This window comes from Oryza sativa, chromosome 6, assembly GCF_034140825.1.
Source record: "Oryza sativa Japonica Group chromosome 6, ASM3414082v1".
NCBI lineage: Eukaryota > Viridiplantae > Streptophyta > Magnoliopsida > Poales > Poaceae > Oryza > Oryza sativa.
Genome location: NC_089040.1, coordinates 1561135 through 1579525, shown reverse-complemented (window position 1 = coordinate 1579525; position 18391 = coordinate 1561135). Strand labels below are relative to the sequence as shown.

General features: G+C 41.4%; 2 protein-coding genes across 2 annotated transcripts; one reads left to right on the top strand and one right to left on the bottom strand.

The window, feature by feature from the left end:
• Positions 1-6316: 6316 nt before the first annotated feature.
• LOC4339971 (BAG family molecular chaperone regulator 3) lies at positions 6317-8396 on the bottom strand. The gene is made up of 4 exons (XM_015785648.3): positions 7824-8396; positions 7479-7735; positions 7231-7377; positions 6317-7131 (listed from the first exon to the last, which is right to left on the bottom strand). The coding sequence occupies exons 1-4, from the start codon at positions 8119-8121 to the stop codon at positions 6814-6816; spliced, it is 1020 nt and encodes a 339-aa protein (XP_015641134.1). The 5' UTR covers positions 8122-8396; the 3' UTR covers positions 6317-6813.
• A 7514-nt stretch (positions 8397-15910) lies between these two features.
• On the top strand, positions 15911-17312 carry LOC4339970 (uncharacterized). Its single transcript, XM_026026505.2, has 3 exons — positions 15911-16114; positions 16207-16602; positions 16826-17312. The coding sequence occupies exons 1-3, from the start codon at positions 16010-16012 to the stop codon at positions 16928-16930; spliced, it is 606 nt and encodes a 201-aa protein (XP_025882290.1). The 5' UTR covers positions 15911-16009; the 3' UTR covers positions 16931-17312.
• The last annotated feature ends 1079 nt before the right edge of the window (positions 17313-18391 follow it).

The following is an 18391-nucleotide window of genomic DNA, read 5'->3' as shown; positions in this document are numbered from 1 at the left end:
ATTTTTGTCAAAGCAATTTTGCTATATGTGCTACAGCTACTTAGGCCCCTTTTAAACGTGGGATAGGGAAAAAAAAAAAAGGAGAAATAGAGAAACTGTTGGAATTGAAATAACGTGTTGCTTCAATCCTACAGAAATTGAAAATACAGAAAAACAGAAAGGTATGACCTTTGATTACACCACAGTAAAAAAATGGAAAGTTTCCAAGAGGTGTAACCTCTTACTTATTTTCTTACAAATTTGACCATAGAAATGCAATTTTGTTTAAAAAATATATACCTTTATATGAATAAAGAGTTCTATAGGAGAAAATCCCAAAGGAATTGAATCCTCTAGAAAAATTATTTGCCAATCCTACAATACAAAAGGCCCCTTAATGGTATTTACTATTTAGTCATGCAACAAGTTCAACGAGGTACAGGACACACTGACCCGTAGAGCATCTCCAACAGCCTCTCCAAGTATTCTCTAAGCTAAATTTTAGCCGTTCCAGTCAAAAAACGTCCTTCAATAGCCTCTCCAACCCGGCTGGCCAAAACCCTCCTTCCACTGGCCAAACTTGGCCAACCAAAAATCACTGGCCAACTGTGGCCCCACACACATTATCCTCCCATCTCCTTGCCGACTATTCTCTCTTGCATTGCCCCAGCGCCGCCGTCGTCGCTAGCCGCGACCATCGCCACCATCTGCGCCGTCACCGAGCGACTTCCGCCGCCTCCACGCGACTGGTGCGGGGTGCCGAGGTCAGCGCACCTAGAGGAGATGAGGAGTCGGTCGGCGAGGATGGTCCACCCACCAATGGCGGCTGCTTTGCCCCCCCCCCCCCCCACCTCCCTTTTCCCGCAATGGCTCCTTCTCCTCCTTGATCTGCCTGCCCACGCCGTCGTCGTCGCCCTCCATGTGCGGCAAGGGAGGGAGGGAGCGGCAGCGGGGCGGCTCGATGCCTTTGCCACCGCCTCCGCAGCGTCGCCGCCGCTGACCCCGCTAGCACGAGCAGGGGATTGGAGAGTGGAGGAAGAAGAAAGAGGAGGAGAAGAATGACAGGTGGGGTACATTGGTTAATAGAGAGTGAAATGTGTAGAGGCTGTTGGAATAGAAGATAAGTTTGACTCTCTAAATTTTTGTTAGGCTGGCCAAATAGTTATTTTGAGAGTCAAAAATGGTCGCTCTGTGTTGAAGATGTTCTAAGTGACTCATCAATATGCCCAACAGCTCAAGTTCTGTAGTAGTGAGTACGGCTATTTTCACTTTAGGCATGATCTCTCCCTCTTGCTCGCCTCTCACCATCTGAATTCTGATGATCAATAAGAAGAGATTTGAGAAACAAACAAAGCAAGAGAAGATCCTGGTATGTTCTTCCTACAGTTTCAAGGCATTATCAGTACTTACTCTTGTGTCATCCTCACCAGTGATGACAGTTTTAACTTTTTCACCACACGGTACAACTGGAATGAGATTGAAGAATCTAATCTAGCCATACTAAAAGGCAGGCAGCATATATAACAGTATCATGGTCAGGGCAAGTGCTGTCTGAAACCTGAGGAGGTACCCGTCGTACGCCAATAATTCTATGGCACTGTCAGATCTGTGGATTCAGCATCAAACAAGCACATATACAGTTTCAGCCATTCTCGATCTTCACCTGATGATCAGAACGAGACACGCACTTATGCATCGCATTGTCTGCAGATCGATCGATCAGCATCTTCTGGTCCCCGAGAACACTTTCGATCTCTACATAACTAAGATACGCACAGCCGAACTCGCACACCGGCAAAATTCAGAAGAAGAAAGAATACAGCAAATATCAAGCACCAGCATCTGAAACTCGTGGTCTCAGCAATTCAGCATCTTTGGTCGATGCAAAGAGAGCAGCTGCTCCTGTGTCTGTAGCTATGTGAGCACTGTTCAGCTTGTGCTCTGTCCCCCTGCTCCGATCCCTGCAGGCTGCAGCTTGCTTGTCACTGGATCATTTGGCAATTGGGCATGGCCTTCTTGATCGCGCTAGCTATCATATCGTGGTATGTAATGTACAGTACATATGCTTGATCGATCTGTCATTGGATTTGTGATGCTTCGCCTTTGTTCATCAATCCGAGCGGCCGGGAATCTTTGCTTCATACTCCGGATTATTAGATAGACATGATTAGCTTGTGCAATCAGTACCGGGACTTGTCACTGTTGCTGTATCATTATTAGTCGGTGATAATGTAAGGCATAAATTTGGTACTTTGGTTCAGCATGGACAGATAGATGAATCGATGGGGTAATGGATCTGTGTGAAGAAATCAAACTTTATTTTCATCGTTTTAATGTTTGCTTGGTTGGTTAATTTTTCCATCATGGGCTGAATTAAGGTTTGAAATCCGAGAGTTAAATTAAACGTGGAGACATATTAATTAGCCGAGAAGACGAGAATTAAGACCCCAAGATCTAATTGAGCATAGCTACTTCTCGTTTCCGTTAACATGTTTTTCAAACCGCTAAATGGTATGTTTTGTATGAAATTTTTTTAGTTAATACTAAAAAGCCAAACTAAATTTATTTTTCATGTTTCTAATAATTATTCCCTTCGTTCCAAAATATAGGGTATTTTGGTTGCATAGAATACATTCTAATACTATGAATTATGGACAATGTATTTCATCCAATCAAAATCTCATATATTTTAGGGCATATAAAGTATTTTTTTTAATTAATTATATGCTAATCTATTATATTATTAAAACAGCTTTGAAAGGAGGCACCACATTCGCTGTGGGAGCTAGAAATTCCCACATTAATCGGAGAAAAAGGAAAAAAAGAAAAGGAGAGTCCAAGTAGAAGTACAATTTAAAAATAGCTGAAATTCGGAATTAAAAATAAGCAATATTGAAAGAAGTTTCCACATAAGAACCCAATACGAGATTAATCAAAATTCAAAATAAAAATAAAATAAAATCCAAAATTAGAAAAAGGAAAGGAGAGTCCAAGTAGAAATACAATTTAAAAATAGCTGAATTCGGAATTAAAAATAAGGAATATTGAAATAAGTTTCCATATAAGAACCCAATACGAGATTAATCAAAATTCAAAATAAAAATAAAATGAAATAAAATTCAAAATTAGAAAAGAAAACGAGAGTCCAAGTAGGAATACAATTAGAAAATAGCTAAAATTCGGAATTAAAAATTAGGAATAATAAAAGAAGAGTCCATATAAGAATCTAATACAAGATTAATTGAAATTCGAAATAAAAATAAATAAATTTGAAATTAGGAAAATAAAATAAAATAAGAGTTCATGTAGGAATACAATTTAAAATTAGCTAAAATTTGGAATTAAAAATAAGCAACATTGAAAGAAGAATCCATATAAGAACCCAATACGAGATTAATTAAAATTTAGAATAAAAATAAAATAATATCTAAAATTAGAAAAATTAAAAGAGAGTTCAAGTAGGAATAAAATTTTAAAACAACTGAAATTGAAAATAAAAAATAAAAACATTAAAAATAACACAATACGATATTAACTTTTTTTTAAGAAAATCTGAAATTAGAAAAAGAAAAATAAGATTTCAATTAGGAATACAATTTAAAAATAACTAAAATTTGTGATAAAAATATAGATTATTAAAAGAAAAGACCATCTAAACACATGACGAGATAAATTAAGTAACAAGCCTATAAAGAAGTAGAGTGGTGGCGGTTGATACGAGATATAAAATTGTTAATAAAACACCAAATTGAATCCTAATGACGATTAAAAGGAGGGACGTCAGGCAGGCCGTGAAGCAAACGAGTAAGGCGGTTGCCGGGGCTTCTAGAAAGTAAAAAAAACAAATCCCATTGATAATCATATTGAATTTTTAAAATCTTAATGACAATAAAAAGAAGAAGCAGCGGGCGGGGTGTATAAGAGTATAATTGCATAGTCGCCGACGGTTGACGGGACTTCTAGAAAATAAAAAATGAATTCCGATGATAGTTATGTTCGATTATTAGAATCACAATGACAATAAAGAGTTTGGCGGCGGACAGGCTGTAGAGGGGCATAGTGGCATCGTTTGATGGGACTTCTAAAAATTATAAAAAATAAAACTACAAGTCCAGTTTTTAAAGGTTTGAAACTTCTAAAAAGTAAAAAAAAAACCAATGATAATCATGTTTGATTTTAAAATCTCAATGACAATAAAAAAAGATAGGCAGCGGACGAGCCGTAGAGGAGTACAATGGCAAAACCGCTGACGGTTGGCGGGACTTCTAGAAAGTAAAAATGAACCCAAACGATAATTATGTTCGATTTTTAAAATCTCAATGATAATAAAGAGAGGAGACAGTGGACGGGCCGCAGAGGAGTATAGTGGCAACGTTTGACGGGACATCTAGAAATTATAAAAATGAAGAGATGACATAAGGGGTAGCAACTGGTGTGACTTTTACAAACTATATATTAGAAACACGAGGATGATAAGGTTTGGTCTTTCAAAGTCTTAAGACAATGAGATAGCTATTTAATAAATTTTAAGTAAAATCATAAAAAAATATAAGATTTTGTTTGGGTGCTAGCCGCGCAATTGCGTGGGCCACCACCCAGCTAGTTAATAATTATGTTTCGGAGTTGCTAGAAATATGGCGTCATATGCTACAGTCGATTTTTTTTCAGCCACTTACACAGTAGTTACACCTCATTTACACCCCACTTACATATGTAATTAGTATGTAATTTTCGAATTTACATATGTAATTTTATTACTTACATATGTAATTTTGAGACTTACATTGTAAATACACTAAAATTACATATGTAATTTAAGGACTTACAATGTAAATACATGCCGACTATTTTTTAATAAAAAATATGACGCCATAAATATAACTACACCCTTATGTTTCTCATGTTTTAGCGTGCAGGTAGCTAATCAGCCAAACCGATCAGCCGAAAAGAAACGCGCGTTGCCCTGCATTGCCGGCGGCGTCGGTGTAGGCGAAGAGGAAGCGTGTTCATCCATGTGTCCGTCGTCGAAGTTCGCCGGGAGTGGTCGCTTTCAAGAACGCCGACCATCTCCTTTGTTCTCACCCCTCGACGGCGACCACGTAACCAACATCCCCCCATTTCTAGACTCACCTACAGCACCAGTTGCCACCTTAATTTCAGTTCAAACTTTACTATTATCACCTTCAAAAACACTTTATTTTTAAGCTATGTATTTGGCCAAGTATGACTAGTTTATCTATGGAATTTTCAGGATTTTTATTCTGCCTGACGAGCTTATGATTAGTTAGTTGAGGACTGTAAATCGATGATGACGATTGGCTGATGAACAACTCTGACGAGACATACATGATAAAGATCCTTCTGCCGTTAGACTCGTTACCTGCCCTTTTTGTTTCTTCTCTTGTTGTTTTTCTTAGTTATTTAAACATGAATAAATCAGTGTTTAACAAGCTGGTTCCACGCCATCTCGTGGAGTATGATCTCTCACCAAATTAAAGAAAAGGAAAGATTGGCCATCATCACTCGAGAAACATGTGACTCAAAACTCTCTCTCTATTCAGCACCAACCATGCAATGTTGCTAATTGGCAGATGGTACCATGTCATTACCTTCAGAAATAAATAGCCCAACTTTAAAAGAAACAACAAAAGAAGGAAGGAAGGATACTATCATGTAATTTGGTGTCATTAGCTTGGAGGAGAGGAGAGGAAGGAAGGCAACATCTCTCTCTAGCCAGCAATGCAATTGCAAATGTGACAGGCACAAGAGGAGAAGCTCAGCTCAACCACCAGGCAATGACTAGTCCACTACTAATACATCACTAATACACACATGATGCTTCACTCTCTCAATACTGACACTGCAACGGCAACCAGCTAGTAATTAATTGAATCAATCAATCAATCAATCAACGCTTGATCTCTCATTTCATCAGACATCCAAGCTGAATCAACAAGGAGGAAAAGAAAGAAAATTCATTCATTAGAGCTGATTAGTTTGTTGTAATAATCGCCAAATAGGCCAAAGCAACTCGCAAGTTTTCTTCTTCTTTTTACCTAAAACAAAACAGCTCGGACTCTGATGGCTTGATGCAACACCTAAATGTGGCACAGCAATAAAGTATTTAGATGCACACCAACCCCTGCACTATTCATTTCTGAAAGGAATCAAGCCTGACAGATAGGCGCCAACTAACTCAAGAACACAGACAACACCAACACCAACAACAACAAGGAGAAGAAAGAAACAATTTTTTTAATCATAACAACTAACAGGAAATAATAATAAAAAGATTTAAGAATTCATCATCCACAGTCCAAGTCCATGGCCTCTCCCCTTATCAAGAACGGTATGTATTGGTATCTGTATCCATATGGGTACAACATTTTCTTTGCCTTTTCTTCAAACGCCAATTGGAGAACAATAATAACCCTTTTTGACTTATTCCCAATCTGAATACACTTCAATTTCTCTCTTCCCCCCTAATTTCCTCTCTCTCTCTCTCTCTCTCTCTCTTTCTCAGAATATATGCACACAAAAGAATATCAAACATTTGATGGTGAAGAAGAAGAAGAAAGAAAGAAAGAAAGAAAAAACAAAATTAAAAAAAAATTACTCTCACATGATGAACTGAACTCATCTAGAAGTGGTAGTAGTACCATGTAATGTGGCCAACCAAATTGCTAGAGCAGCAGCAAATAATCCAGGGCAATTCAATCATCATCTTCATCATCATCTCATCAGGGACAGGACACCTCGGATTTTCCGGACATGGGTGCAATTCTTGCCAACCAAGCACCACCATTGCATCTGCCGATTCTGTGATGTGTGTGCTCAGAATAGCATCCAGTCGAGCCGGTTCGCCGGCGGCGGCAGCGGCGGCGGCGCGCCGGAGGAGGCCGTTGAGCTGACGGTGGTCGTTGAGGAGGCCGACGACGTCGACGGCAGCGAGGACAGCAGGTCGAACATCTCCCACCGCGTCTGCCCCGCCGCCGGCTGCTGATGGTGTTGGTGAGCTTGCTGCTGCTGCTGCCTCGCCGGCGGGTGATGGTGTTGTTTGGAGGTGAGCTTCTCGCCGGACTTGCGCACGATGGCGGCGTTCTTGGCCATGACGGCGTCGAGCGTCTCCACGTACTTCTGCACGCGCTTCACCTGCAGAGTCATGGGACGAACAGGTTGAGCTCATTAACCATGGCGGTCAAGCTAGTCGGTGGAGATTGGAGGAGGCGGCGAGGTAGCTCGTCAGCTCACCTGTAGCCGCCTCTGCGCCTTGACGTCGCCGTCGGCGACCACCGCGTCGAGCTTGAGCAGCTCGTTCATGAGCAGCTCGGTCACCTGCACCACGTCGTTCTCCGCCACCTTCTCCCCCTTCCTCACCGACGCGTCCAGCGCCGCCACCTGCCGAACCAACCAACCAACCAACCAACCAATCGGAGGTGAGCCTACTACCTCGGCGTCGGCGTCGCCATGGATGGCGGGCAATGTGGGTGGGTGCCTACCTTGGGGGCGAGCTTGTCGACCTCGGCGGTGACGGCGGCGACGGCCTTGGCGGCCTTCTCGAGGTGGCCATTGCGGCGCTCCTCGATGAGGCGGCGGGCGCGTGCCTCGGGGTCCTCGACGACCACCAGCTTGGACCTGTCCTTGACGCCGGCCATGTCCAGGAACGCCTTGGAGTCCCTCTCCTTGTCCTTGTACATCACCTTCTGGTCGTCCGGATGCAGCCCCGTTCGCGCCGCCACCATCTTCTTCAGCTCCCCTGCACCACCCACAACGAAATCAGACATGGCCCCCATCCATCGAGTTCGCCGTCGACGACGACGACGACGGCGGCGGCGGGCACTGACCGAAGGACGCCTGCGAGTTGATGTAGATCTCGTGGGTGATGCCGGCGTGCTTGACCTTGACGCGGATGGTGGGCACCGGCTTCACGTTGACGGGCTCCTCGTCGGCGCCGCCGCCCCTCTTCTGCACCAGCATCCCGCCTGGCCGCACCTCCCACACCTCCTCCGCCGGCACCTTCCCACCCGCCGCCGCCGCCGCTGCTCCGGCGGCGGCGCCAACCACCGGGGGAGGAGGAGGATTCTTCATCGACCCGAACTTCACCGTCGCGCCTTTCTTGGCCTTAGGGCTCGCTCCCAGCATCCTCCTCTCCTCCTCTTCTTCTCCCCAGCTATCACAGAGCTCGTCGGATCTTTGAAGCCAAGAAAGCGAAGCACACCAATGGCGGGAAAGGCGAGCGAGCAAAGCACAGAGCAGAGCTTGTGGCGGGAAGAATGGGGGTTTGGAGAAGCTGAAATCTCGAAGCTGAGGAGGAGGAAGAAGAAGACGAGATGGATGGAGAGCGAGGAGAGGAGAGGAGAGGAGGAAGAAGAGAAGAGGAGAGAAGAAAATAATGGTGGTGAGGTTGATGAGGGAACAAACCGCAACGCCATGGACAAGGGGAATATATACGCCAATTAGATTACTTGCCACTGGCCACATGACATTTTCCATTATCAAATTCCAAAGAGATTTATATAAATAAATGTTTCTGGAAAACTATATTTAATTAACATGATAATATATATATTCCTGTTCGATTTAGATTATTGGCGGACTATGCACTCAGATATAAATATAAAGTAGGAGTACATGTTTTGATGAATAAACTTAATAATAGTGTTTGAAACTCATAAGATTAAGATTAAGTTGACGCACGGTTAAACGATAAAGCTATTAGCACATTATTAGTTAAATTTTAATATTTATAAACTTAACAAATGAATATATTTGATATTTTAAATCAACTTTCATATTTAGAGTTTTCGCATACAGTTTAGTAGTTTTAAAAGCGTGCTTACGAAAATCGAAGTAAAATCTTTATATTAATGAGAAAATAACACTAGCGATAAGAAATGCAATAGAGGAGTGTAAATTATTTATAAAGAAAATATAGTTTTTAAAGTGTACGATAAATAATATGTTTCAATAATCTGGTAAATAAACTGAAAAGATCAGGGTCAGAGTTGCGTTGGTTCATGACAAAATTGATTTGATTCTACTGTGGAATGTGAGAGAAAGGAAGGGTGGATGCTCCACATTGTGCTAGATGCTTGATCATGGCGCCATCAGAAATGAATACACTTCATTTATTTGTTTATTTGCTGAATTTTTTGGTGTTTCCTCCTTGTCGTCTCTACTAGTATTCCACATGCCTGAGAAATTATTATTTTCTTGGCTTTTAAAACCAGGAAATTTGCAGCAAGCTAGTCCAAGTTTTGATTCGTTTTCGTTTGGTTAGATGGTGATTCGTATTGTGTCGGCTGATGCTGCTGCAAACCTTTTCCTTCCTGTTTGATTTGCTTGTCGATATAACGTCCCAACCATCGCCTAATAGATTTTTTAAATACTATATATTTTAGCACCGAGTACTTGTAATCAAAACAAAAAAAAATTAACGATGTAACTACCCGCTTTAAAAACAGTTACAAAGTAGCTAGCGTAGTAGATTAGCAGTGCTGGTACAGTTCAGCAGCTGATCATCAGTGGAGAATACGCAGCACATGCAGATGAAATAATCGCGGGAGCATTATTCGCGCCAAGGTGCGAAAATAATTTGTTTGTGATTAGTTAGCTAGATCCAACTACCGGAAAAAAATTGCTCTTGATTAATTTGAACTGTCCAACATAACAGGATATTTTTTTCCAAGTTTTTATTTAAAAAACAACTAAAAATAAACTTGCCTATATGATCAAAACCTTTTGGCAAGGCCATTGAGGTTGGCATTGGCATGGTCTTATTTGGAACAGAGGAATTTTGTGGAAATCTTGAAGGAAATGAATTGTTTCCTATGAAAATCTTGTGAAATTCTAGGTCAGCAGGCAGCATGACAATGCCAAATAATAATGTTGAAAAATGTAAGAGTTTGTTTTTTTAATTTATTTAGAGGTGTTTAAAATCTAGTAATACAATAGTAGTGGTCATAGGAAGGCTTTGTGTGCCAGGAGGGAGAGGAATAATAAATAAAGAGATCACATGATCCTAGAAAAAAGAAAAGGCACAAGTTAAGGGACATGAATCATGCTTGTGGAATTCATCTTCTATGATTCAAAAGTGAAGTGCAATGGTTCAGATATCAGAATTTATCACAGCTAGATTTGCTGTTGCAGGTTTGCAGGACAGCTACAGTAGTGCTGGCAATCAGCTTTTCGATGCATGAATTGAAGTGGCTCTTGAATTATGGTTTTAGAAACAAGCTACTCCCTCAGTTTTAAACTACTCGTCATTCTAGTAAGTCAATTTTTTTTCTTAATAAATTTGTATGGTTTAACATAATAAATTTCAAGTATATTTTTAGATTCAGCATGAGACTTTCATAACATATATATAATTCATATGTTATTAGACTATACGAACCTATTAAAAATTAATGGTTAAAGATAGACGTGTTTGACTTAAAAGAAAGCTAAAATGTTCAGTAATTTCAAATGTAGAGAGTACTATCTCTTTTGGTTAATAGTTCAAAAACAAAAGAAACTATAAAACTATAGTTCCAAATTGAGATGCACTTCATAGTACAATGACAAGGGGTATGTAGTTTTAACCCCAAGGTCTCGTGTTCAATTCCCGATACACTCATAATTTTTTCTTAAAAAAATATTTGGAGGGACGTCACTCCCTCTAAATGTCGTTTTTGGTTTATAGTTCAAAAACTACAGAAGAGTTATTGTAACCTGGTGTACATTTGTTACCAACCAGCTGAGTAAACTGCTGCTGTCTGTATGAGATTCATACACAAACACAGCTGACAGTATCAGCCAGTATGCAGTCTCTGTCTGGATGTGAGCTGATCAGCCTGACAATTACTAGTTTGTATTCCATTTATTAAGAAAAAAATATCATCATTGAATCATACAAGTCTGATGACAAAAGAAAGCAAAGCATCATGCTAATGATCCCCATAATTAACCATTGATTCCCAAACAGTGGAGCACGGAAAGTAAACAGTTGAATCCAATCAGGAACACAAGGCATTCAGCGATACGAGTCAATCTTTAATGAATGGCCGCCACCCTAACAGTGCTACTTTGTTGTGCCTTATTAGTGTGTTTTTGTGCACTGTCAAAAATATAATCCAATGAATAAAACATACAGGATCAGTTGCATTGTGTTCTTGTAATCACAACTGATACTGAATTGTTTTTTAGTTTTCAGAAACTGTTACTGAATTTTTAAATGACACTGCTACATGTGCGTGGTGCTGTGCATTAGTCGTTGGAGGGTGAGCTTAGTTTAACTGAAACTGAAGTAGTAACTACTATATGCTCATGTGCACAGCAATCAAGTCAGCTTGAGAGATTGGATTAGTAAACCAAAGCCACTGAATTCTCCTCAAAATACTACTACAAAAAAGATCAACAAGTTGCTAATAACAAGAGATCAACTTTTCCTTTTTTTTCTTTTTGTCTAACAACTCTTCATCAACAGTCTGAAACACGCAGGCCGGCGGCACAAGGTGACAGACAGTCTGAGCTCCACCGACAGTCAGGAGTGTCGCGCGTGTGGGGCCCACCTGGGGATGCCACGCTGGCACTGTCAACGCTCTCCTCTCGCCTGCGTTGACCGAGGAAAGAGACGCTGTAACCCACCTCCTCGTCTCTGCTTCCTTTCTTCCTCCTCTCTTCTCCTCCTTCTCAAGTTCTTCTTCTCCTTAATCAGCTTTGCTTTCTGATGAAAAAAAGACAGGTATCTGATTCGAAATGCAGCCAACCACGTTTTGATTTGCACAATGTTTTTTATTTCCTTTTCTTTGGCGATTGCTTTCTGTGGTTCTCCTCTTATTCCTTTCTTTGTCCGATTCCTTTCCTTTTCGTTTTGTTGTTTTTATTCGTTGCAGAGATTAGTTAATGTCGGTCTATGAGTTCTTAACTACTAAATGTGGTTTTATGTGTGTTGTGTTCGGACGCTTGCATTGCCGTATTTTACAGAAACAAAAACGCACGCCTGATTATTCTGTACTTAATCTTGGTTTGAGATCGCTTAATTGTTCTGCTCTGAATTTTCCATTCAGATCATTTGACACGTTTTAGTTAGTTGGTTTTTCAAATATGCAGTAGTTGTTGTTTTGAATTGTCAGCACCGTGCATTTTTATGGCACTTCTATTTCCATCTAGGCAATGCTATATTTAACCAGGCAATATGGATAGGATCAAGACTGAGCCAATTTTGATTACCAGAAATCCAGGCCCGGTTTAGTTTCCAAAACAAAAAAATTCACGCTGTCATATCGAATATTTGGACACATGCATAGAATATTAAATGTAGGCAAAAAAAATTACACATATTGCGTGTAAATTGCGAGACGAACTTTTTAAGCCTATTACGCCATGATTTGACAATGTGGTGCTACAGTAAATATTTACTAATGACGGATTAATTATGCTTAGTAAATTTGTCTCGTAGTTTTCTGGCGGAATCTATAATTTGTTTTGTTATTAGACTATGTTTAATACTTTAAACGTGCGTCCGTATATCCGATGTGACAATCAATCCTAAAAATTTTTCCCAGATAAAAAAGGCCTCAGAACTACACAAGGAAAAAATATCCAATTTTGAAGCATGTTTTTCGAAACACTTTTTGAAATATGTAAAGCATTGCTCTCTTATTCTTCCTCTTCCCAACAACTGTTCTTCACGAAACCTCACTATTCTTTTTGAACGACTCGCACGAGACGGTGCGAAGTTCTATTGATAGAGCAGGAAAAAAATTACAAGATTACAACCCTGGAGGGTCGTAACCAGGAAAAAGGAAAAAATATACAACCACCCACACACCGACATCGCCAACACATAATCCCAGGAGAAGGCTAGCACCGGATCGACCGCCGTTAAGCGTGACCGACCGCCGCTAGACCAACAAAGAGACACAGACGAGATCGCCCCCTAGGGATGCCAGAACGAAGCCTCACTATTCATTTCATCACTGATGAACCTTCCTATTAGTCGCAACAAGGCTCATGATCAAAAGCTAAGCTTACGATATCTTGTAGCTATACCGACACCGATGCTAAATCATGTAGATTTAAATTAAGCTAAACATATGGGAATATATATAGAGGCGTATGTACATTGCCAGTATGACATAAATCATAATAGCATATGGTTAGGGAGTCATATCAATCAGAGAGGCTAAAGACAATAATAGAGCCCTCCAAAGCTGCTTCCAAGCACACAGAAAATACAGATTAGCTATATATTGAGATGGATGGATGGATGAATGGATGGATGGATGGATGAATGGATGAATGGATGACCTGAGTGATCGGAAGGTGCCGCTTCCCTGTCATTGGTCATGCTGCCCATAGCCTCTACTTCCGTCCAAACACGGACCAACTCGCTCACTCACTTCGTATAATTTTCCTTTTTAAATGTATGATTCCCACGAGAATAATATAGAAAAATAGAAAAAATCTCATGAAATCTATATGGAGTTCTTTTGTTCGGCGAGGGTTTTCTTTTCCCTTTTCTTGTAACCCGTCTAGGTTTTTACTTTTGTTTATTGAAATGTAACTGACTATTGTTATGCGGTCATACCGGTTTCTTTTCTTTTCGTTTTTTTGAAAAAGAAATTATTTTGTTCGAGATGGAGTCCATAGTTTATGAGAGTTTGAATCATGGGCCTAGAGAAAATGTTTGTGTGAAAAAGACAGTTATTGTATTTATGTTAGAAAATACTTTTCAGAAAGTGTTTTAATCGCCTTTGGATTGCAGGGATTTGTTAAAAGGCAGAAGTTTCACATGCTGTCCATGCCTATATTTGTGGCCCATGGAATCCAAATGGCTTCCAAGACAGCCTGGGTGCCTGAATACGACACAAAAGGTTCAGAGCAACCAAAAATCATTTCATATATAATACTTTCTTAGCACGAACTAATTAAAATTAGAGAGATCTTGCGTGATCCTGGGCAGGTTTGAATTGACCACAAGTGTCGGTTTAAATCATTGCGAGTGTTCGTCCTACAGTATAGCCACACTGCACGTAAACCTGAAACCTGAATGGCCCATACTTCCATCATCATGCATGATAGTACTAGTTTAATACTGGTTTATAATACCAGTACTAGCAGTTGGTATGCGATCGTTGGAGTGTTAAACATAAGTGATCAAATAATTAAATCATTTGGCACAGTTTGCCTTGAGTATTCAGTTAGCAATTAATGGCCAAAAAAATAATAATAGAGAGAGAAGGAGCAATTGCCAGGTAGTTCGATCGTCTGGTGGCTTGTGCCATCTCTTTAATATAAAAGCAGATGGATCGATCAGGATCGGTTTAGCGAGGCATTACCATGTGCTCGATCTGCTGCTCATTAGCTCGCCTTGCTTAATTAGTCTGGTTACAACAACTGATCATGTGGAGTGGAGTCCTGTACTGCAGTCCTGCAGGCTAATTTCTCTCCCGAGTTTTGATTATATATTCCGGTGGGATGTAGAGCTTAATACAGTGGACATTGTTGTACTCATGTAATTTTAACAATTGTCAAGCTCTACATTTCACGACAGTTGCTTCTGCAATTTTCGCTTTGAAAAAAAAGGTGTACAAGCAACTGGCGTGAAATGTGGAGCTTAAGGGGTGCAATTTCTTCGTAACATTCTGATGGTCAAAGCAAGAGGCGATGCAGTAGTGCAGGAGTTTGGTAGAGAGCAGTTCAGTGCTTGAAGCATTTTCAAAATGTTTAGGCAATTCCAGACACAGCTGAATATGAGTTGCTACCACTTAGAAAACATGTATGGATGCAGAAAAACGGTAAAGAGAGAAGGGCAAGCAATGGGTGTACATTGTGAAGTGGGGTTGTGGAAATTTGCAGTGGATCTCCCAGAACAAGAAGCATGATGATCATGGTTTGCTACCACAGAAATTGCTTTTGGCAACAGAGAGAGAGATGCCTCCGGACCAATCATCTGATTCTGACTTTTTCTTATGTTCCAGACCACACCATCCAACCATCATCAACTCTTCTCTGCTCTGCTCTCTCTCTCTCTTTTTCTTTTTGAGGGATGACATTTGGAACGTTTAATAAGAAGCCAGGGGTTGAACCTAGTTAAAAAAAATTGATTAAATTAAAAACATGTCTAGCTAATTTACGTGCTACGCAATTTATCTTCCAATTACAATACCCAATAGAGACATTCTCTAAACCAAATCCTCGACTGTGTGTTCGCTCGGCAGGTCAGGTTCCGTGTGTTGTCGCCTCCTGGCTAGACCGCTCTCTCTTCCTCTTGTGGCAGTCGGCTTCAGGATTGGTGGCCAACCTCTAGGGCCTGCTTTATCTGAGCATCTCCGTGCCGGTTTCGACTCTCTGATACTTCTGGTCTCTTGGCACTATGGAAGGAACGGAACTCCAGAGTTTTCGATTCTACGCTCTCTTCGGTCTCAGTGGTTCTAGAGTATATCTGCTTGGAAGATCATCTGTGGTCTTTAGCGTGCATTGCTACTTTTGGAGATTTATTGAAAATGTAACGTGGCTCTACCCCTTCCCACCAATCGGAGTTTCATAGCCGCCGTAGTAGTTTTTTTTCCTTCCTAGCTACAATTTTTGTTTTGCTTTTCTTCATTCCCCTAGCATAAGCCGATCTGGCTGATTGCGTTGTGTATCAAAAACTATTTTTCCTCTAATATATTAACGTGCAATTATTTTACGCGTTCGTGAAAAAAAATAGACCAAATCTCAGGACATGACATTCATCAACTCTGCTCTCTTTCTTCAAAGAGATACGGAGTATCATGTTTTGTTGGTCTCCTGTTAATTACGACTACTCGGTGGGCCTCAAATTGGGCCTGGCATGTAGGCCTGCCACGAGGGCCATACAAAGCCCAACCCCAACAAATCCAGGCCCAGTATGACAGTGTCCAAGTCAAAGGTGCGCGCGCGAGGAGCGCGGGCCAGATTGCGGAGCCGAGTCCACGACCCGATCTTGGCTCCGCCCTCGCCGCCGCGCGCGGCCTTCTATATAAACCGTACCTGCCGCTGCGTGCTCCGGCGTGCAACCGCCATGGCCGACGTGCTCCTCGGCTCGGAGCGCCGCGTCCTCATCAGCGCCTCCGCCCTCCCTCCGCCGGAGACCCTCCTCGGCCGCCTCGACCAGCTCGACCTCCGGGTGAGCGCGAGAGAGCGTCGCCGTCGCGTGTCGATCGATCCATTCGTCGATTGATCAGTGATCACCATGTCGTTGTTTGATCTTTGTTTCAGTTGCGGCAGCTGGAGGAGCAGCGGCGGGCGAATGCCGGCGACGGCGACGGCGGGCCGGCGGCGCACCACCAGCACAGCAAGTCGCTGCCGGCGGCGGCGCTGCAGCATGTGCAGGCGAAGGGCAGCCTGATGGACCGCCTCAACCTGCTCGAGTCACGCATCAGGCAGCTCAGCTGCGAGCTGGACGTCGCGGCGGCGGCCGGCGGCTCGAGCGTGCCGGCGGTGGCGCGGCCGGCCGAGGACCGCGCGTGGTCGGAGCCGCCGCTGCCGGAGCCGTGCAAACACCAGGCGCCGGTTTGCGCCGCCGCCGCGGCCGGCGGCGGGAGCTGGAGCGGCGCGCATTTCCTGTACAAGGGCGCGCGGCAGCTTCATCGCACCAAACCGAACACATCCACGGTGACATGATTATTACAGATTAATTAATCGCATTCATTAGCAACACACACATTAAGCTCGCTAGATTAGTACTAATAATAATTGCAGAAATGTACAAAGAAAGAAAAGTCTGGAAACTGTGCATTATCAATACACATTTTATCGATCTGATATAAATCTGAATCTCTTGTTCGAAAAATATATAAATCTGAATTAATTTGATGGATATTTTTTTTATCTGAAGATGAAGAATCTGAAGGAAGCGAAATGTGCGTGCGAGAAGGAGAAGAGGAAGGCGGAGGAGCGGTGGAAGCCAGCAAGGAGGAGGTGGTTCAATGTCGGATGCTAATAATCAAACAAGATATCATGCGTGGATTAACTTATCTATCCTTATTCTCTAAGTGCTTATTACTCCTATTAGGAGCTAGCTACTATATACCGTACGTATACACAGTACTATTATGTACTCTCTCCGTTTCACAATGTAAATCATTCTAATATTCCCCACATTCATAGTGATATTAATGAATCTAGACATATATATTTATCTAGATTCATTAATATTAATATGAATATAGAAAATGCTAGAATGACTTATATTGTGAAACGGAGGAAGTAAGCGTTTTTGTTCTATACGTATTGTTTTAATTCTTCTGTTCGATGTTAGTGTCTGTTGTGTTATTGGTTGTAACGTGCAAGACGTATAAAATATAAACGGGAATTTTTAGCTACTTCGGTGTTTTGATCGTTAATGCACAAGAAATTAATATCTCCAGTTTCCCTGATCACTAATGACCATTGATTCGAGCCTGTTTGGGCCAAACAACCGCAGAATTTGCAGCAGGTGATCGATCGACTCCGTCATTGCAATTCAGCTGTGTAATTATTGGAGGCAAACAAGATAATAGTCAGTCACCCCTACTGAACAATAGTAACGTTACTGCAAACATAGGATTTTGGACCACTGCAAACACAAAACATAAACACGGGTTCCTAATTAATCGAACTTATTATGCATCCATGTGATGTGTTCGGTGCTTGCTCCATCAACCAGTGTTGTCTGCTGTCCAAGTTCATGCATTATTAGAAGAAGAAGAAATAACTGATGAAATCTCTGAATACAACCGATCCAAATTTGCAGCGCCATTTCTACCTCCCATTTGCCCAATTCCATTCTTCAACTCCAAAATTTTCAACTTCTTCATTTTCCGTTAGCACACTATTCACACTATTCAAACTATTAAATGATGTGTTTTTTAAAATTTTCTAAATAGAATTTTTTAAAATACAAATAAATCTATTTTTTAATTTTTATAATTATTAATATTTTATTAATTATATGCTAATTAGATTTCGTGCGCGGTACAAATCTTGCTCCTCCACCTGCAATCGAACGAAGCCGTCGCGTGCTAAGAATAGGCGGCCGACGCGGCGCGCGTATGCGAGAATTTGCGAGCGGTGGAGCGCACGAGGCGGGCCCAACCGTAGGGGCGGCCTGCTTAAACTAAACTTGGCGCTCTCGCTGGCCCACATAACCTCGAAAATACTTGAGATCATAAGTCCGACGAAAAGAAAAGATCGGATGAACAAACTACTAATAGTACCCTATGTCTCCACACATTCATACGATGGTCTTCAAAATGTTTTATCTTTTGAACTATTTATCCAATTTATGATATGATCACATCATTATATTTGTTACAATTAAATCTTTATAACAAGATATCATATAATTGCATTCCGATGAAAGAAAAATATATGTTTCAATCCATTAAATTTAATGTTTCAGACGCAGTAGCAATATGTTTCA